The 21,793-nt window shown below is 40.0% G+C and overlaps 1 protein-coding gene across 3 annotated transcripts in view; it reads left to right on the forward strand.

Annotated features, from left to right (window-relative positions):
* Nucleotides 1–7,325: 7,325 nt before the first annotated feature.
* SLC27A6 (solute carrier family 27 member 6) overlaps nt 7,326–21,793 on the forward strand; it is a 22,426-nt gene continuing 7,958 nt past the window's right edge. The window contains exons 1-7 of one of the 3 annotated variants that reach the window (XM_083818954.1): nt 7,326–8,072; nt 11,013–11,491; nt 12,783–12,995; nt 13,811–13,969; nt 15,463–15,587; nt 19,722–19,916; nt 21,335–21,425. In XM_083818954.1, the coding sequence (XP_083675080.1) occupies nt 11,014–11,491; nt 12,783–12,995; nt 13,811–13,969; nt 15,463–15,587; nt 19,722–19,916; nt 21,335–21,425 (1,261 nt within the window). In that variant the 5' untranslated portion in view covers nt 7,326–8,072; nt 11,013. Of the gene's footprint in view, nt 8,073–8,619; nt 9,193–11,012; nt 11,492–12,782; nt 12,996–13,810; nt 13,970–15,462; nt 15,588–19,721; nt 19,917–21,334; nt 21,426–21,793 lie in introns of those variants that run through there. The other 2 variants (XM_083818953.1, XM_083818952.1) reach the window with 2 other exon arrangements.

The following is a 21,793-nucleotide window of genomic DNA, read 5'->3' on the forward strand; positions in this document are numbered from 1 at the left end:
TTGCAATAAAAAATAATGGCCTTTTTTCTAAAACTGAATACCACAATTATGCCTCAGAAAACATTGACACAAGAAAACACTGATACATTTCTTGTCAAAAATGAAAACATGTACAAGGCAAGAATGCATCCAATCTGTGTATATTTAACAACATTATTCAAAAGATACTTAGCTTGTAATTTTGAGTTTTAGAACTTAGAGGTTTGATCCTAATGATTTAAATCACTAGCCAACACTGTATATACCTTTCTATATTCATGTAATCTTACCCAATTCCTCAACCAGTTAGGTAGCCAGTGACATACATTATAGTGTCCTTTTTCAGTATGTACATTTCTTTGCTATGTACATTTCAGTATGTACATAACAAAAATGTCCTCTGATGTGTGTATGACTAAGCTTAAAAAGACATTAATCAGAAAATATTATGAAACCTAATAAGTTTTTTACATCCACTGCAGCAAATATTTGACAATGTGAGATAAATGCTGTAGAAATGTTTGCCATATGCTAAATTATGATATTTAGGAGAGTATAGAAACATGACTAATCTTGTTCTATTCCACTGAAGCAGTGATTTCTATAGATTAGATTTTGCTTTGTTATAATTCTGCTTTGTTCTTCATTGTCCTTACACATATATAATCTAGCAGAGCACAATCAACTTCCTCTTTTCACACTTAACTGTCAATACAGTCAGCAAATACATGGTGTTCCAAGATTAGAATAGAATAGAGTAGTTCAGCTCGAAAAGACTTACAAAGATTATTGAATCCAATTGTCAGACTACTTCAGGGCTGACCCAAAATTAAAACATCAACGACCTTCCCAGGAAGCCTGTTCCAATGTTATCTACCCTCTCAGCAAAGACATTTTCCCAGTGTCCAGTCTGAACCTTCTCTGGCACAGCGTTGAGCCATTCTCACAAGATCTGTCACCAGATAAGAAAGAGAAAAGATGAGCACCTCCCTCTCCACTTCACATCCTCAGGAAGCAGTTGAGGGTTGCCCCTCAACCTTCTTTTCTCCAAGATTAAGAAACCCAGTGTGCTCAGCCTCTCCTCACAAGACATGCCTTCCAACTATTTTACCAGCTTTGTTGCCCTCCTCTGTATGGATTCAAGTATCTCAACATCCTTTTTAAAATTGTGGAGCCCAGAACTGCACACAGTACTCCAAGGGAGACCACACTAATGCTAAATACAGGGGGAGAATCACCTTCTTGGCTGCCTGGCTCTGCCGTGCTTAATGTTCCCCTCAATGCAGTTTGCCCTCTTCACTGGCAGGGCACGCTGCTGGCTCATGCTGAGCTTCCTGTCACCAGCACCCCCAGGTCCCTTTCTGCTGAGCTGCTCTCTCTTTATCATAGTATCATAGAATGGCTCAGGTTGGAAGGGACCTCAAAGATCATCCAGTTCCAACCCCCTTGCCATAGGCAAGGGTGCCACCCACTAGATCAGGTTGCTCACGGCCTCATCTAACCTGGCCTTGAAAGCCTCTCCAGTCACTCATCTCCCAGCCTGTACCTGTGTCTGGCATTACCCCATCTGAGATGCAGAATCCAGTGTTTTCCTTCTTTGAACTTTATGCTGTTGCTGATGGCCCAGTGCACTGATCAATCTAGATCCCTCTGCAAAGCCACTTGTCCCTCCACAGAGTCAACAGTACCTCCCATTTTAGTATCATCAGCAAGTTTACTAAGGATGCATTCAACCCCTGCATCCACATAATTAACATATCAAACAGAATTTTCCCCAAGATTGAGCCTTGAGGGAACACCACTTGTGACTGGACACTACCAGATGTAGCCCCTTTTCACAACCCCTTAAGCCCAACCATTCAATCTGTTCTTCATCCAGTATGCTGTGTACCTGTGCATTTCACAATTGGATATTTTTTTCCAGAAGGACACTGTGAGGGACTGTATCAAAAGCCTTGTTAAAATCCAGGGAAACTAATTCCACCACCTTTGTCCACTAAGCAGGTGATCTTACGAAACTAGTGAGAGACTTTTCTTTCATGAACCCGTGTTGGCTGGGCCTGATGATTGCGCCATGATTTAAGAGCCTTTCAGTAGTGCTCAGGGTAATCATCTCCATAATTCTTCAAGGTATTGAAGTTAAACTATCAGATAAGTAACTTCCAGGGTCTTCCCCTGGGACGTTCTTGTAAATTGGGGTAACATTGGCTAGTTTCCAGTGAGTGGGGACCTCCCCAGATTCCCAAGACATCAGAAAGATAATGGAGATGTGTCCTTCTACAACCTCCACTAACTCCCTCAGTACTCTGTGATGAATTCCATCAAACTCCATGGGCTTGTAAATATTCAGCTGGTACATCTGATTCTTTACAGTTTTGGTGTCAGCAAATGGAATGCTGCTGCTCATGTTGCTTCACTCATGGCCCTCCAGCCTGCAGGACCAGGCAACCCAAGGCCTACCATTAACGTTAAAGACTGAGGTAAAAAAGGCATTAAATGCCTCTGTCTTTTCATCATCCCTACTTCTAAGTGACCAGCTACATCCAGTAATGGTCTAATGTTTTCCTTAGACATTTTATTTCTACTAACATACTTAAAAAGCCTTTTTTGTTATCTGAAGCATCACCGGCCAATTTTAACTCTAGATCAGCTTTGGCTTTTTTGTGCTTTCTTCCTGTAGCTGCGAACTGCAGCTCTGTAATCTTTCTGTGTACCCTAACCTTGCTTAGAGAGATCACACTTGTTTTTTCTGCTTGGATTCCAGAAGGAACTGGAACTGTTCAACCAAGACAGTCTTCTGCCCCAATTACATGACTCATGACACAATGGGATTGCCTACTCCTATGTTTTTAAAAGATGGTTCTTGAAAACTAACCAGTTTTCATGGACCAGCCCTCAAGAGCAAATTTCCAGGAGACCCTGCTAACTAACTCCTTGAATAGTTTGAAGTTTGCTCTTTTAAAATCAAGGGTAACAACGTTGCTGACAATTTTTCTCTTTTCACCAAAAATTTTAATCTCAGCCTTTTCATGATTACTGTGACCAAGAGAGCCACCTACTGTTTCATCTCTCATGAGGTCTAAAAAAACTAGACTGAAAACTAGAGTCGAAGGGGGAAGGGGCTAAAACCAGGCACGCCGGTGAAGACCTAAGGGAAGGTACGCTAGAATCAGAGGGGCTGTGTGCCAGTGAGGTCCTTTGGGCAGATCCACAAGGTGCTGAGTGTAAGGAGACGCACCTGAAGTGCTTCTACACGAACGCACAGTATGAGGAATAAAATGGATGAGCTAGAAGTCCTGGCCCAGTCCCGCAACTACGACATCATCGGCATAAGCGAAACCTGGTGGGATGAGTCCTGTGACTGGGGTGTTGCGATAGATGGTTACAGGCTCTTCAGGAGGGACAGGCAGGGTAGGCGAGGTAGTGGGGTGGCGATGTATGTGAAGCAGGGGCTGGACGGTGTGGAACTTCAGGTCGGCGATGGCAAAGTTGAGAGCCTCTGGGTAAGGATCAAGGGACAAACGAATAAAGGGGATGTCGTTGTGGGAGTCTATTACAGACCGCCTGGCCAGGACGATAGCGCCGATAAATTATTCTTTACAGAACTAAGAGAGGCCTCGAGATTAACTCCCCTTGTCCTTATGGGGGACTTCAACTTGCCAGACGTTAACTGGGAGTGCCACACGGCTGACACGAGCAAGTACAGGAGGTTCATGAAGCACCTAGATGATAACTTCTTGGTGCAGGTGCTAACGGAGCCAACTAGGAAAGGTGCCCTCCTAGACCTGTTGCTAGAAAACAGAGAGGGTCTGGTGGGAGATGTGGTGATTGGTGGCCGCCTTGGTCATAGCGACCATGAAGTGGTTGAGTTCAAAATTTACGGTGACAGAAGGAAAAGTGCCACCAAAACCTCACCCCTTGATATGGGGAAAGCGGACTTCAGGCTGCTCAGGGAACTAGTCAGCAAGGTCCCCTGGGAAACTGCTCTTGAAGGCCTCGATGTCCACCAGTGCTGGTCATTCTTTAAGCGATGCCTCCTAGAAGCACAAGATCAGGCAATTCCTAAATATCGCAAGTCAGGCAGGCGGGGCAGGAGGCCGGCGTGGCTGACCAGGAACATTCTAATGGAGATTAGGCGGAAACAGAGAGTGTTTTGCTACTGGAAGGAGGGCCAGGTGTCATGGAAAGAATACAGGGATGCTGTTCGTGTTTGTAGGGAGAAAATTCGGGTGGCCAAAGCACACCTAGAGTTGAAGCTGGCTGTGTCTGTGAGAGAAAATAAAAAGGGCTTTTTCAGATATGTGAATGGAAAAAGGAGAACTAAAGAATACATAGGGCCGCTCCTTGATAGGGAAGGTCTCCTCACAGACAATGACATAGGCAAAGCAGAGACGCTTAACGCCTTCTTTGCCTCTGTCTTCAATGCCGATGATGGGCTTCGGGACCCAGGGTGCCCTGAGCTGGAGGACCGGGACGGTGGGGATGACAAACTCCCAACCGACCCTGAACGTGTGCGGGATTTGCTACTCCACCTGGATCCCTACAAGTCCATGGGTCCGGATGGGATTCATCCCCGGGTGCTGAAAGAGCTGGCGGACGTCATCGCGGAACCTCTCTCAATTATTTTTCAACGATCCTGGGAATTTGGAGAGGTCCCGGTAGACTGGAAGCTGGCAAATGTTGTGCCGATTTACAAGAAGGGTCAGAAAGAAGACCCTAGCAATTACAGGCCTGTCAGTCTCACGTCAGTGCCTGGTAAAATCATGGAGAAGATGGTTCTCGAACTTATTGAGGCGCACCTGGGGGACAAAGCAGTCATTGGTCCCAGCCAGCATGGGTTTGTGAAGGGTAGGTCCTGCCTAACTAACCTGATTTCCTTTTATGATAAGATCACCCGTATGATGGACCAAGGGAAACCAGCTGATGTGATTTTTTTGGACTTCAGCAAGGCTTTTGACACGGTTTCCCATAGGATCCTACTGGACAAAATGTCCACCATACAGCTAAATAAAAACATCATACGATGGGTGAGCAATTGGCTAACGGGCAGGGCCCAAAGGGTTATGGTAAATGGGGCTGCGTCAGGCTGGCGGGCGGTCACCAGTGGGGTCCCTCAAGGCTCCATTTTAGGGCCGGTACTTTTCAATATTTTTATAAACGATCTGGATGTAGGAATAGAAGGTATTTTGAGCAAGTTTGCTGATGACACCAAACTTGGAGGAGTTGTGGACTCGATTGAGGGTGGAAAGGCCTTGCAGAGGGATCTGGATAGGTTGGAGAGCTGGGCGATCACCAACTGCATGAAGTTCAATAAGAGCAAGTGCCGGGTCCTGCACCTGCGACGGGGAAACCCTGGCTGCACATACAGACTGGGCGATGAGACGCTGGAGAGCAGCCTAGAAGAGAGGGATCTGGGGGTCGTGGTAGACAGCAAGTTGAATATGAGCCAGCAGTGTGCCCTGGCGGCCAGGAGGGCCAACCGTGTCCTGGGGTGCATCAAGCACGGCATCGCTAGTAGGTCAAGGGAGGTGATTGTCCCGCTCTACTCTGCGCTGGTGCGGCCTCACCTCGAGTACTGTGTGCAGTTCTGGGCACCACAGTACAAAAAGGACATGAAACTGTTGGAGAGTGTACAGAGGAGGGCTACGAAGATGGTGAAAGGCCTGGAGGGGAAGACATACGAGGAACGGCTGAGGTCACTGGGCCTGTTCAGCCTGGAGAAGAGGAGGCTGAGGGGAGACCTCATCACAGTCTACAACTTCCTCATAAGGGGGTGTCGAGAGGCAGGAGACCTTTTCTCCATTAACACCAGTGACAGGACCCGCGGGAACGGGGTTAAGCTGAGGCAGGGGAAATTTAGGCTCGACATCAGGAGAGGGTTCTTCACAGAGAGGGTGGTTGCACACTGGAACAGGCTCCCCAGGGAAGTGGTCACTGCACCGAGCCTGTCTGAATTTAAGAAGAGATTGGACTGTGCACTTAGTCACATGGTCTGAACTTTTGGGTAGACCTGTGCAGTATCAAGAGTTGGACTTGATGATCCTTAAGGGTCCCTTCCAACTCAGGATATTCTATGATTCTATGATTCTATGAGGTCTTCTCTATTTATATACAACAAGTCTAGGAGGGCACTTTTCCTGGTTGGTTATCTTTAATATGTTTTAGGAGTTACTCAGACTTGCTTGTCACTGAAGTAAGATATTCCCAATAAATGTCTGGGAAGTTGAAATGCCCCACAAAGACCAGGACTGGTGATCCAGAGATTTCTTCTAATTGCCTACAAAATAACTCATCAGTACTACCATCATGGCTGGGTGAATGATAGCAGAAAGCCACAACTACCTCTACTTTATTGTCCATACATCCCCCTAATGATTACCCTGAGGCTCTCAACCACATCATCCCTAACTGAAAGGGCTGTACAATCAAATCTCTTTCCTACACGCAGTGCCGCACCTTTACCTTGCCTGCTCAGACTGTTCCTCCTAAACAGCTGATAGTCCTCCATCCCAGTACGACAACCATGGGAATCATTTCACCAAGACTCACTAATACCAACGATGCCCTAGTTCTGGGATTGGATCAAAGTTTCCAGGTCCTCCTGTTTGCTTCTCATACTACGTGCATTGGTGTACAGTCATTTCAGATGGGCTACCAAACCTTTGGTGCTCCCTGGACCTGTGTAAATACTCCCATTAACTGTGCCATCCACTGACACACCTACAGCACTCCTGGTGGTATTCCCTTCCCCAGCAATCTTAGTTTTAGGCCCTCTCAGTCAATCCTGCTATTTTACAGGTGAAGAAACATCTTCCCCATCTAAATAGTTGGTTCTTGTCAGGTCCCAGCAGATCTTGTGTCTCGAAGAATCTGATGTAGCTACATCAACCAGAATTCTGGAAGAGGTATCAGCACTGGAGCCAGACATTGATGTCCTGGCATTGCCTGTTTCTTCCCTGTTACTGGGAGGATAGAGGAAAATACTACCAGAGCAGCTGCACTGCAGAATGGTTAAGGTGGTGAATTCTTCAGCAATTTTTCCAGTACCCTAAAATCTCTTTTAAAACTTCTTGATGCAACATCACTGGTACCTAACCTATGTGAAACAGAAGAAGTGGGTAAGGCTCTGAAGGCTGTGCTAAGCTCTTTGGTGAAATCCCTGACCTGACCTCTGGGGAGGCAGCAAACTTCTCTGAAAATAGACTCCAGTCTGTAGATGGGAGCCTCCGTTCCCCTCAGCAGGGAGTGCCCTGTAACTGTAACTTTTTTCTTCCCAGTGCTGGTCTTAATGCTGTTCTTGATGTGAGGAGTTTGTTGATCTAACCTTGGTGAGGGAGGTAGTTTTAGCATCTCATGCACTGATTCCTCTCCCTCCATTTCATTATGTCCCTTGTCTACCTTACTCAGATCCTCTTACCTATGACATAAAAATAGCTGGGGGTGCAAGGAAAGGATCTTCTTGTGGCTCCAGGGTGACTTACTTCCACTTCTCCCTGTCCTTCCCTCTCTATTTCCATCCCGGTGCTGAACAGGTGCTGGATCAGCCTCAGTGTTGGCTGTGCTAGGCTGGCACCTATGGACCAGAGAGTGCAGAGCACAGGTCCTTTGATCTATCACCTTCTCAGACTCTGGGATGCTCCTCAGCCTACCCACCTCCTCCTGAAGCTTGGCCACCAGGCAGAGCAGTACTTCCCCCCGCAGGCACACCTGCTGCAGCCCTGCTCTCTGTCACTCTCTATCTCGAAGACTCGCAGCAGTCAGGTCCTGCAGCCTAATGCCTGTCTGGGCCACCATCGGGCTGCCTCAGTGTCCCCCCTGGAAACCCCTGGGGGGCCAGGATGGCAGCCTTCCAACGGCTGGGGCTAGGCAGGAAGCAGAGCCCAGCCTGGCGGCACCGGGCACCTGGCCAGCCTTGGTCACTGCTAGCGAGGGCTGCCCACGGTGCACATACTTGTCCTGTCTGCCCCGCCTGCCCTGCCTGCCCTGCCTGCCTGCTGGCGACTTCACTGCAGGACAGCGAGCTGAGAGGCTAAAGAAATACAGAACAGGAGACCTGAGGTGTCCAGGAGGAGTACTATAAAATCAAAGAGGTGGTAAGAAAATACTTGTTTGGTAACATTACTGACCTTCACATGCTGGGTGGTTGCAAACTTAGCTAAATTCTGGTGTTAGCATTTCTGTTATATGTTATTTATTATTTACATGAAACAATGCTCACAGCATGCATCTGAAGTCAGACCAGACTGATTCCTTTATTTGCTTGCATTACACTTTTCTGAGGTTGGCTTTTTGTACCTTTGCCTCATTCAGATAAACATCTTAATTTATTCTTACTAATCAAACAGTCCAATGAGCTTCTAAACTGAACTTTTTTTGCCTATTGATTGCATTGCTTTTAGCAAGGTAACGTTGTTTTACTGAGAAAGCAGACCAATTGCTTGGAAAAGAGAGTATTTGTATTCATTGTGAAAAGTTGGATTCACTGTATTTGGAAACCTTTCCACTTGTTTGTCATTATCAATATGGTTGCCTAGATATTGAAAAGCAGTTAATTGTATGCTTCAATACCATTGACTACTTTCTCAGTCTTTTGTGTTTTCCTTCAAACTCAATGTATTATGACATAATTAAGATCTCAGTTTTCATTAAAAAGAAGTGTTTTAAACCCTTGTGACTGCAGTGGAAAGGCTTAAAATAAACAAACAGGAATAAAGCAGAGAGAGAGTAAGTAAACGAAACTCCAGATTGCTACAATTTATTAGTCTAAAACACACACACAAAAAGAAGTAATGTGAGTTTGGTGACCAATTTTCTTGAATTCAATTCCGATTTAATTTGCAGCAAAGTATTTATTAAAATAATTTAATAATAATAACAATAACAATAACAACAATAATAATAGAGGCTTTGTAGCAACTGTTAAAAACAGTATTTCTACCAGATATCTCAGATACCTAAGATATCTTAGAGAACAAGGACACAAAATTTACATCAGGGCCAACATACAAAACTGTTCTTGTTCCCCTGGGTTTGGAACAAAGCTGCTATTAGAACATTTCTGGATTGTTTTTCTCCAGCTCTTTGACTGTTTCCTGTGCTGGTGTTTTGTTTTTTTGTTTGTTTGTTTGTCCCCTACCTGTAAGACCTACATTGTATGTTGTCATTGGTCTGCGCACATGTAGTAGCTGTGTCTAGTTCTGGCTGTAGTGGCAGGTCTGTTGTTTTGTTATCCCTTTTTATAAGAGAGGATTGGATTTCAGACTGAGAACGGCCAAAACCCAGTTTTTGTTACAGTAACAATTTTTCTGGGGGGGATATAAAATGAGTTTAGTCATATAAATGAAGACTAGAAATACCAAATCACCCATTAATTAATACAAGGCTGGTTATTTTGGTTATTTCAAGCTAATGTTTTAAGTGCTCTTTCCAAGATTTCATGGAAAATATCTGAGAGCATGCAAAATTCTGTTGTTTGAAACTTGGAAAAAAGAATGCAAAGGAGAGATGAAAAAGTCAGATTTTAAGCACATATCTCTTAGTCTGACAAAAGACCTTAACATATAATAAGACAAAGATCAAACAAACAAAAATACCAAATGCATTGCATACTTTAACTTCTTTTATACATTTGTACACAATGTGTGTAACAAGGCTTTCATTTTTGATCTGCTTTTTTTTTTTTTTATCCCATACAATGTTGCATATACTTTGTTGTATATACAAGATCCTACTTGCTGCTAAAAAATCTACAAGGTAGTAAATTATACAAGATAGTAAATTATACAAGGTAGTAAATTATACAGGGTAGTGTGACTATTGTAAAAAGTGTAAACAAGCTTGATGAACATATCAAAAGTACAGCTTGTTGGTAAAAAAAATTCTGAACTACAAAGTGGAGGCTATATTATTTAGAAAAGCCCCACAGACTGTTGATGTGTTCCTTAATCCTAGATTATCACGTAAAGATTTGTAGTTATCCTGCAAACTTTAAAAACATGACTGGTCAGTTTTAACATGTTTTAAAAATGCAAGGATTTTGCATGATTGTTCAAAAGCCTCCAATTCCTCTAAGGTCAATTGAAAATATGGCAATGGTTACCTGAAATATGTTAATAACAATTATGCTATAAGTGTTTTTTCAATACTTCACATGTATTTTTGTAACAACGGTTCATGGTATTGTTTGAGACTTCTGGGTACTACTTTAAATAACAAACACGATATAAATAATACACAGCTGTTAATCACCAATACCAGAAAACTCTGAGGTGAAATTTGACTATTGTAGAAGATGCAGAAATTTCACAACATATTACTTGAAATTTGTGTTTGTTCACATTCTCTTCAAGACTATTCAAACCTACTGTCTGTGGAGAACTACATGATGGTCTCAAATTCCACTGGAGCTAAAAAAACACCTGATGCAATAACAAATATTTGGTGCATCTTACAGATGCAGGATACTTAATCAAGGTTAATAATATAAATGTGATGCTACGAGATTTAACTTTTTGATTATTACTTCTTTAAGATTTGCTGTGGTATAATAAGTACTGTAGACAGAATTTTGACTCCAGATTAAGAAAAATTGTGTCGATATTTTTCCCTACTTATATCTTTTTTTTTTTTTTTGGTATGTTCTTCATATATTTTTAATATTTCTAAATTTCTATCTTGTATTTAATTGTCAATGTCTTTTTTGTTCTATTCTTGTCCTGGCCACATTATAAAAAATGTGTCGTTCCTTTTTTTTTCCACTCTGAATGAACTCTTTCACTCTTATTCAGTTTAGAATGTCTCTCCAAACTGCACAATTTCCCTTTTTCTTGTTTTGTTTTTTTTTTTGTTTTGTTTTGTTTTGTTTGTTTTTAGTGAACTCCAATACAGTATTTTAAAGAGTTGTCAAATTATTTGATGGGAATGTAATTAGTTTATTATCTTGCAGTGTCTGTCTTCCTAAAACTCCTTATTAATTATATTAATGTATTGTATTTTATATCTCTAGCATAACTAATCTATTATTTTCACCCCAGCATGGCATGCATGTGGCTTTCAACAGTTACTGGAGGAATACTGGCACTGTTTGTCTCTCTGAAGATTTTTTTCCCTTATTTCTGGGAGGATCTGGTCTTCTTCTTGAAGCGGAAGAGGTTAAAATCAATGATAAAGAAACGGGCAAAAAATGGAATTCTGTCAGTAATTGATCTTTTCATGCATAGAGTGGGAAAGATACCCCACAAGCCATTCCTCATCTATGAAGGGAATGTGCATACCTACGAGGATGTGGACAGGAGGAGTAACAGGGTAGCCCAAGTCTTCCTACACTATGGGGCTCTGAAAAAAGGTGATACTGTGGCCCTGCTGATGGGTAATGGACCTGACTTCATTCATGTGTGGTTTGGACTGGCAAAACTGGGCTGTGTGGTGGCTTTCCTCAACTTCAATGTCCGATCCAGATCTCTCCTGCACTGTTGCAATATATGTGCAGCAAAAGCAGTGGTGATAGGAGAAGGTTAGTTCTGCATTGTATTTGGTTTACTACTTTCTACTGTGTTTGGCTTTCTATCAGAAATAGATAATCAGAACAGTTCAAAGCTGAAAGCACTTGATATACAGCACAATATAGAAGCAGAATCATAGAATACCCTGATTTGGAAGGAATTCCAGTCCCTTCTCCTGGCTATACATAGGACCATCCAAAGATCAGACAATAGGTCTGAGAGCATTGTCAAAATGCTTCCTGAACTCCATCAGGCTCAGTGCCGTGACCACTTCCCTGGGGAGCCTGTCCCAGTGTCCAACCACCTTCTTGGTGAAGAACCTTTTCCTAACACCCAGCCTGACCCGCCCCCGTCCCAGCTCCATGCTGTTCCCTCAGGTCCTGTCGCTGTCCCCAGAGAGCAGAGCTCAGCGCCTGCCCCTCAGCTCACCTCCATAAGTACATGTGTATATACATACACATAATTTGGCTAAAAAGGAAGGGAAAGAGTAAGGCTTGTTTGAATTTAAAATGTATAAACACCAACATATGTGGAATTAATTAGTATAATAAAAGGCTTAAAACTGAAACTCCAACTACTGGACAATGTAACAGCATGAGCAGTTACTCATGAGCAAGTGAACAGCTGGGAGATATACTTCAGCAGCATTTCTATTTCTCTTTATTGGCTTACATAGATACAACTATACTGACTACTGGAAGGCTGACCTTTTCTTTATACTTAAAATCCATATATACAAATGTATAGTCACTTTAGAACTGCTTCAAAGGAGTGGTCCAAAGGTAGCATTGCTTAAAGCAAACAGTTTAGCATAAATTTAATTTTGGCCCTCTAACTGACATATTATGTAATACTGGGCAATTTATTTAATATTTCTACTACTCTTTTCCCATCCTGAATACAAGTTGGCAATACTTCCATAATTCACATATGTGAACCTGTGAGGGCTCAGTAGTTGTATTATGCTTTGAAAGCTTTAAAATGTGCAAATGTTGTAGCATACTGACTAAATTAAATCCTATATTTTAATGCCATAAAGATCAGTTTGTTTTTTTTTTTTATTACAACTAAAGCCACATAAGAAGTATAGAGAAATTAAGCATAAATATCATCATTATTTTTATATTATTAGTTTTAATTAAGCATCGTGATTATTTTTTTCCCTGTCTGATAGGTTGAGCTGTCCTGTGGCTGACAGTACATGGTGGCTGGGTAGATAATTCCAGTGCAGACAATCAGGGCTATAGTTGCAATTATTTTAATAACAGTGGTGTTTTTTTATTTATTTATTTAACTTGACAGATTGTTTGGGATCAATAGAGACTGAGTTTATCTTTCATCTCTTGGAAAACAATGTTAATGTCTGGGTGATGAGCACCAGTTCTCCTTTCCAGCATGTTGGCACTATCTTGGACAAGCTAGACAAGGTTCCTGATCACCCTGTTCCATCTCACCTTAGAGCTGTCAATAACGGAAGATGCACAGCCATGTATATTTTTACATCAGGAAGTACAGGTGAGAATGTGTAAACCAACGTACAACTGCAGCTTCAAAAACTTCATTTGGTATAATTTAGAAGCAAGACAGGCACACAAAAAGACAGAACTTGAATTTTGCAGTCAAGATATGGAGGCATTTGTTTAGTTAAAAGTGTCGTACACTTTAGGCCATTTTTACTTTGGCATAACAATGACATAATACTAGTTAGTGAAATTTCATATAGATGTTCCATGCCTGAACTTGATTTCTTAAAAGGAAGGGCAGTAAAGTCAGTCTCTAATAGCTGCTGTCAGTTCATAGTAACAGAATTTCACAAGTCCAGACTAGAAAGAAATACAGCCACCACAAGTGCTTAAGCTTCGGGAGGAAACTTTTCCTCTGTGACTGACCTGACTAGTGAAGTTTCAGTTTCCATCACTGGGAAGGAAAGAAGAATCCTTCCTCTAGTCAAGCCAAACAAGTTCATAATAAAAGTTACTCTTACTGCAAATAGAAGCTGAGGATACAAGACACAAGGACTCTTCAGAACCTTTTCATTTCTTTCTTTGTGTCAAGGGAACACTGCGTACACAGTTGGTCTCCACTGGTCTGTGACAGGTATGGACTTTCCTCCCCAGGTCAAGAAGAGGACAGGATCAAACAGGATCAAATAGTCTTAGAGAAGCTGAGAGGCTAAGGAGATATGAAGTGAAGACTGAAAGACAGGACAGACAAAGACTAAGAAGAAAAGACAACTCTCCCAATATATTCCAAACATAATTCTATGTTTGCAGCAAAATTATTAATGCAAGCACTATATTTATAATTATTTGCTCTTCTCCCTTTGGCAGGTTTTCCAAAAGCTGCTATCATCACTCATCTAAGAGCCCTATCTGCCTGTTTAGCATTTATTCAGTGTGGAGCAACTTCTCAGGATATTATGTATCTCACTCTTCCTTTGTACCACATCAGTGCATCTCTTCTTGGCGTTGGTGGATGCATTGAATTAGGTAATATTTACCTTCAAGTGAAGTTTCATTAAGTTAAGAATGCTGTAACATCTTATCATTTGGTGAGTAACTCCATTTGATGAGTAACTCCAACATTATGAGTCCCAATAGACTTTTGTTACCTTCTCATTTTTATCACCTTCCTCAGTGGGAAAACAAGATCTATTTGTAGTTTTGAAGCTTGGAGTAGACACTAACTGTTACATAGATCCAACATTACATGACTTGAATTATATATATTGCTGAAATGACTCCATGTGTTCTGTAAGTTTAACTTGAAATTACATTGTATCCTACAGCAAAAGTCTGAAAAGTCTGAGTCTCAGCTTTTGATTCTGATAATAGTCTTCTTGGAGTTTTATATACAGGACTAGCAATCAAATTTTTTTCAGATGTGGCCTCCTTTCTTGTCCTCAGAGTCTTGCCTTTTTTTTTTTTTTTTTTTTTCTTTTCCCCTATGGTAATTATACATCTGAGCTCTTTTAAAGCCATTTCAGTGCTTTACTTCTTCAGGGACAGCATGGGCAGGTGTGATGGGTTACAGCAACAGATAACAGACAGCTGCTGCCTAACAGAAACATGAAGGGGTTGGGGGAAGTAGTGTATGAAAAGGTTTGAAGCTTTGATTTGTCTTGGGAAAGAAAAAATAGAATAACAGTTTTCTTAGGTGAGCTATTCAGACTGGGTTTTGAATGACAAGACAGGCTTTGAGATGAGTGAGGCTGAAGAGCTCAGAGAACTTCATGTCTTGCAAGAGAGGGGGTACCTGGGTCAAGGAGGAACTGGGGAGGTAGGAAAAAGTGGACTAGAAGGAATTTGGAATTTGAAAGGCACTGGGAAACTTTATGTGGGACAAGTAGGACTTAGGCAAAAACACATTTTGGAAAGGACAGAAGCAAGGAAATTGGGAAATTCTTAGCTGACAACACTTAGAAAAAACTATGGAAAAGGAACAGGGTGGGAGGCATGAGAACTCTAGGAAAGGATGTCATTTAGAATGGAAAGCATGAAGCAACTTTAGAGCTGCAAAAACAAATTGAGGGTGATGAGTTGACACGAAACACAGACGGGGAGCAAGACAGAAATAATAAAGGCTCTAAGATAGTTTCCCTGCCCACACAAACAAAGACGACTGCAAGCTACCTTCTCTCCCATTGCAAGCTCTCTCTTTTCAGGCTTACACCAGTAACCATCTTGACATAAAAAAAATGGTTAGGCTTGGGCCTATTCCTAATAACTGGAGATGACTGAAAGGTTCTATTCTACTGCTTCTTATACTGTAGGTTTTTAGATATTGCTGAGAAATATGAGAAGCAAGGCTCCATTGTACTAGTCACATTTAAAAGAAAGAACTTGCTGGAAATAACTTACAATTTATTTAAATAGATGAATTTATCATTAAGAAAAGATAACTTGTCTTTAACAGTAGTAATAGAAGGAAAGATAGATTTTAACGGCTATTTTGAATTTTCTTATCTGTTTTCATCAACTAGGAGCAACTTGTGTTTTGAAGAAGAAATTTTCTGCAAGCCAGTTTTGGAATGACTGTAGAAAATACAATGCGACAATGTTTTTGTACATTGGGGAACTCTGTCGTTACCTTTGTAACCAGCCCAGTGTAAGTTCTCCTTTACAAGTAAATCTGTATTTTCTAAGTGATATAAATTATTCATTTCTCAATGGTATAATATTCTTAATGTTTGGTAGTGGATACAAATTTTGGACCTTGTGTTGTTTGTAGCTCTACAATAGCACTGAAGTATGTATAAGTACATTTACTGGAGTTATGTAGGTATGAGCCTGGCAGGATGGGACAGTTATTCCTACAAACTAGCACTAATTCTTCTGTAAAACCAAGTTTGTTGGCTTGTTATCTGAGTGATAGGTAAGTGGCAGGTCAGTAAGGAAAAGGTATAAGCAGGAGATGCTTTATCAGACTTGGTGATCAAAAGAGTGTGAACTAGATCAAATGATTAACCACTTGCACTGCTCTGTTCCAAACTAATTACTCATTAAGAGAAGGCTACTCTACCCAGTACTTAGTAGCTGATAATTCATTTTTGCATGGCTTTGGATGTGCTGATTTTATTTTATTTTATTTATTTCATTTATCTATTTTATCCTGGTGAGTTGCTCCAAATACACCTTTTGCTCCATAACTCCGAATATGATCATAGAATCATCCTTGTAAAAGGCATATGGTTATTAGTGTGGTGCAAAATCTTGCTTGCCCCTTCAACAATAGTCTGAATGGCATGGAGCTAAATCATGATTAGACTTAGGAAAAAAAGTATGATGTCACTATGCAGAGCAGCAGCAGAAAAGCAAACATGTAAGCATGAAAATATTATTATGTTGCAATGCTTGTTTCTAGGTGATGGTGGAAAGTGACTAAGATTGGTTAATTTTCTTAATTTTATACTTGGGAGTTAGGAAGTTACTGAAGGAAGGTGACAAAGATTCCTACCTACCACAGAAAACATCATGTACAAGCAAAAGTTTAAAAAATGCTCTCCAACTTCATTGCCCAAAAATTGGCAGAAGAACTAGCAATGAAGCAACATCTGAGAGAATTCATGTGCTGATTTGAACAGAGAATTATTATTGTATGGTCTGGATGTAGGAGAGAGGTCAAAGACAAAAAGGCATCGGAGGGAACAAGCTAGAAAAGCTGTTGGCCAGACCTCAAGCCTGTACAAACATTATGTCAGTAGTCCATGGATCAAAAAACAAAGGAATAATTAACTAGACAAAACTAGTTGTATAAAGGTCTCTCCTGCATGAAAAGGCAGGAAGAACTTCCTTCACTTGGCTCAATAACAAGAATTTAACAGAGTGAAATAGATGTTTAACTGGCAACTGGTAAAAAGAGGGAAAAACTGAACAGTGGTCCAGCTGTTAAGGAAGTTCAGGATGTCAACAGAAATGGACCAGTGTAGATACAGAGACCTGTTAAGATCAGTTCTCTTACCAAAGTGTACTACCTATAATCTATTGTGCACCACACAGATTCTTCCACAGTGAAAGAAACCTGCTTATGCCAATAAGTCAGGCAGATATGTTTCACCTAAACTCTTTGTGCTGTGGCATGCCAGACCAAAGCAGTCTTGGTGTTGCCCAGAATTAGGGCTACCTAGATGAGGACCCTGCAACTAGAACCCAACTCTGACTGGAACATGTCTATAGGAAGCTGATACAGCATCCATGTACCTATGAGAAAAAATATATTTTAAACATGGTACCACATACGAGGCAACAAACAAAACAGACTATGTGCCAAGGAGTGTTTTTAAAGAGAATTACAAAACTTCAAATACATTTTAAAATTTGAAATAATGTGAAGATGAAACCAGCATAATAGTTCCTCTTAGCCTTGTAATCTCTGAACATTCTAAAATTTACTTCAAGTCTTAGAGTCAGTCACACCAGCTATTTGAAAACCAAACCAAAACAAAACCAAAAACGCACATACATACAAAAAAAAAACAACCAAACAACAGCAACAAAACAGCATTATTTTACTCTGAAGATGAAGTGTTAAAGAAGATACAATGTTAGATATAAAGTAGTTCTCCCAACCAGCCCACCAACTTGTTCATAACGGAGTTTGATCACATCATGTGCCATGCTGTCCTTTCAGGTTTACCTTTACAATGACAAAAGAAAGCAGAGCTACTTAAACAGAAGCAGGGAAGTTTCCACTCCTGTCCTAACAAGTGGAGTCTAGTCTGCACTTCTGCTGGTCATATCGTGACAAAATATTATTTGTCTGTCAGACATGCAGTGCTGGATCAAATTAAATCATCAGTTAACCCAGAGTTCACAAAACAATTTTATCTCAATATTAGGCAAAAACATTAAAACACTTTGAGTCATTTAAAATATTTCAGTGTAATTCTAGTTAGTTAGACTATTTCAGCTTTCCATTTTGAAATCAACTCTGTTATTTAGAAATCAATTTTATTATTACAATTTTATAAGTTTTAAATCACACCAAAAATGGAAAAAAAAAAATACATTTATTTGGCTTGAGGAAACCATTGTTGTGGACCTGAAATAATTTGGTCTTTTTACTTTCTATTGTTGTTCAGTCATGGCAGTAGATTAATCACTCAATCCTACCTATATATCCAGAAAAAGCGAGGACTTTTTCATAGGCAGATACTTGACTACAGGTTCATATATAGATAGTTGAGCAGTCTGGTGCAATGCAGAAAACCTCTGAATATTTCACAATAATGACATAACTGACATGTAACCATGACAGGTTAAGAATTATTTTTGACTCCAAGTTTGATTAACAGCTTTTCTGAATTTGATCTTAAGATTAAAACTGCACCCAATTATATGAGGTCAGTTAAGGAGATTAAAGTCATTATGTTACTTTTCCAGGTTCCTTAGGCAACATGACAGGCTTGTTAAATTTAATACCAAGTAACATCGTAGAGTCATAGAATGGCTTGGGTTAGAAGGGACCTTGAAGGTCATCTAACTCCAACCCCCCTGCCATAGGCAGTGATGCCACCCACTACATCAGGTTGGCCAAGACCCCACTCAACCTGGCCTTGAACACCTCCAGGGATGTGACATCCACAACTACTGTGGGCAACCTGTTCCAGTTCCTCACTACCTTCACAATGAAGAATGTCCTCTTAATGTCTAATCTAAATCTATCCTCTTTTAGTTAGGTCCTCTTTTAGACCATTCCCCCTTGTCCTATCATTATTTAGCCAAGTAAAGAGTCCTCCTCCATCCTTTTTGTTAGCCCCCTTTAAGTACTGAAAGGCCACAATGAAGTTTCCCTGTAGCCTTCTCTTCTCCAGGCTGAACATCCCCAGCTCTCTCAGTCTGTCTTCACAGGAGAGGTGATCCAGCCCTCTGATCATCTTTGTGGCCCTCTTCTGGACTCACTCTAACACGTCTACATCTTTCTTATGCTGGGTGCCCCAAACCTGGAGGCAGTACTCCAAGTGGGCCCTCACTCGCAGAGTAGAGCAGGATAGTCACCTCCCTTGACCTGTTGGTCACACCCCTTTTGATGCAGCCCAGGACAGAATCGGTCTTCTGGGCTGCAAGTGCACACTGCTGGTTTATGTTGAGCCTTTCATGTGTAGAATCAACCATAATGTGTCATAGTTTTTTTCTAAGGTAGGATGTTACCTATGCAGTTGTTTCAGAAAATAATTTCCATGTGATCCAATGATATTGAACATACTAAACATAGTGATATTGAACATACTAAAAAAAATAATAATACTTTTTTCAAGATAAAATGAGTCTTTTAAACTTTGTAATATACACATCAGTTACTGAATTTCACAGAATCACAGAATAGATGAGGTTGAAAGGGACCTCTGGAGGTCACCTGGTCAAAACCCCCTGCTCAAGTAGGGAAACGTTGTAAGGTTGTCCAGCATGTTGTCCAGATGACTTTTTCAGTTTTCCAAGGACGGAGTCTCCACAAGCTGTTTGTGCAACCTGTTCCGGTGCTCAGTCACACAAGCACTGTATTTCTAAGTGAAAAAAACAAAGGTGAACTACAAAAATAAAGTTCTTGCCTTATGAAAGTCCTTCAACCTCAGGCAAACTAATTCTGATGTTTTTCTGTTCTATTTTTACAGAACTAATATCTTCCTTTGAAGTATTTTAGTCAAAGTGGTATTTTTCATCTTCTATAGAAAATTTTAGATCTCTAGAGGTATTTAAAATCCCCTTTCTCAGCTGCAGAATGTTTCTTTTTTGCTCTTCACAGAAAGAAGGGGACAGAGTTCACAAAGTACGCATTGCTCTAGGAAATGGTATAAGACCTGCTGTCTGGAAAGAATTTCTGATGAGGTTTGGCCCAATTAAAATATTTGAATTCTATGGATCCACAGAAGGAAATGTTGGTTTCTTTAACTATACAAATAAGATAGGAGCTGTGGGACGTGCTGGCATCTTCTCAAAGGTAAATGTACACAAGTCAACCAATCAACCAATTTGTCAGCCAGGAAAAAAAAAGAGCAGGTCAGAGGCAGAAGAATGTACAAGGAAGAAACTGCTTACTACAGTCCAAAGTTTGATTCGTGGAAATGGAAAATTTATTTTTACTCCCTTACTTGACTCTGTTCTCTGCACATATGTTGTAACCCTGTAATAAATACACAAAAAAGTCGGCCAAAGCTGCCATTTTTTCCCCCAGAATTAAATAAAACAAAACTAAACTAAACTAAACAAAACAGACTATATAGAAGCACATGTCCATAGGAATGATTAAAAACAGTGTTCACTGGAGTTTATCCTCCTCAAAGCCCACACATATTAAGTAATGAATCAGAAATTAGTTTTGATTTGACTTTTGGTATAAATCAGGAGATACATGTTCTAGAGCAAACCCACAAAAATTTAATGACTACTTTTTCAGTCATTAAAGGCAGCATCACACTTTCTTCTCTGAAGTAAGTTAAGCAAGCAAGCAAACAAACAAACAAATGCCTAGCAACTAGAAAATAAAAATATCAAACTACCTGAAATATAAATTTATGCACATGACCACTGTTGAAACTCTGAATGGAGATACACATCTTTCACTCATAAAAATACCACGGCAGTCTCAAATGCTTTTCCTACTTGTACAGACTTTTTGCGAATCATGAATATTATACTACAGTAAAATACTGTTCAAATGGTACTAAAGATTCAGATCAGTTAACATCAAAAAGAAATTAATGATTTCCAAATGATTTCTGCTTTTAATCTGAGACGCTGAAAATGCCTCCCCATGGCCACAATAATAACTCTGCAATGCTTCTGATCTTTTAGCAATTCTAACTGTGTGGACAGGGGACGAAGGCAGGAAAGTCTAAATCAAACTATTGACCTGTAAGTTTCCAGTTTGATCTGGCTGAAGTAATTTTTGAGATGCCTGTAAATTTAATTTCGATTTTTTGTCAGAGAGTCTTCTTTATTTTCATTTCAGTAATGTTCTTACTTAGAAGTTGATGGTAGGTTTAAAGCAAAATCAACAAACTGATCAAAAGCACCGTGTTATTTTAATTTATATAAATTGTTTGAATCAGACCATACTCTAAAATAATGGATTTTTTATCATCAAAGTAGACAAATATCTCATCTGTATTCTTAATATTTCTTGCCATGATATGAACAATTTCTGTAACAGCTTCTCAGAATACTGTCAGTATACTTCAGTATATTTCAGGCTGTTCCAAATCTCTCAAATGTAATTGGGTACTATCTATTAATTTTTATCTGTTTTATTACATTTTTATCCGACCAAGAATAAAGTAAGACAGTGAGGTTTTTAAGCATGTATATGCACTTATTATTATTATTATTATTATTATTATTATTATTATTATTATTTAGTTCCTACATTCTTTTGAGTTGTTGAAATATGATATCTCAAAAGAAGAACTTATGAAGGACAAACATGGAAGGTGTAAGAAAGCACGAATAGGTAAGGAGAATTATCTGTTATATATTAATTTTCAGATAACTGAATTTAGATGGTGGTTTTTGGGGCCAGGGATTAATTCTCTGCTCTTTGTGCAATAGATTCTTGATCTATACTTTGAACTTGAAAATGAAACAGGGAAAAATATATTATAAACAGATCCAAATAGGGACCTGTAGATAATGTATAAAATACAATATTCAAACATTGACAATGTATCTAAATATCCAAATATGCAATAATATAAGAAAATAATATTTTGGGCTCAGGAAGTTTTTATTCTCAGCTGCAAAAATGTTTTCATATTCTTGAACAAATGGGATTTCTTAGTGTTGTATTGTTATTGTTGTTTTTTCTTCCCTAATAGAATG

The sequence above is a fragment of the Anser anser genome (genome assembly GCF_964211835.1).
Source record: "Anser anser genome assembly, chromosome: Z".
Taxonomy (NCBI): domain Eukaryota; kingdom Metazoa; phylum Chordata; class Aves; order Anseriformes; family Anatidae; genus Anser; species Anser anser.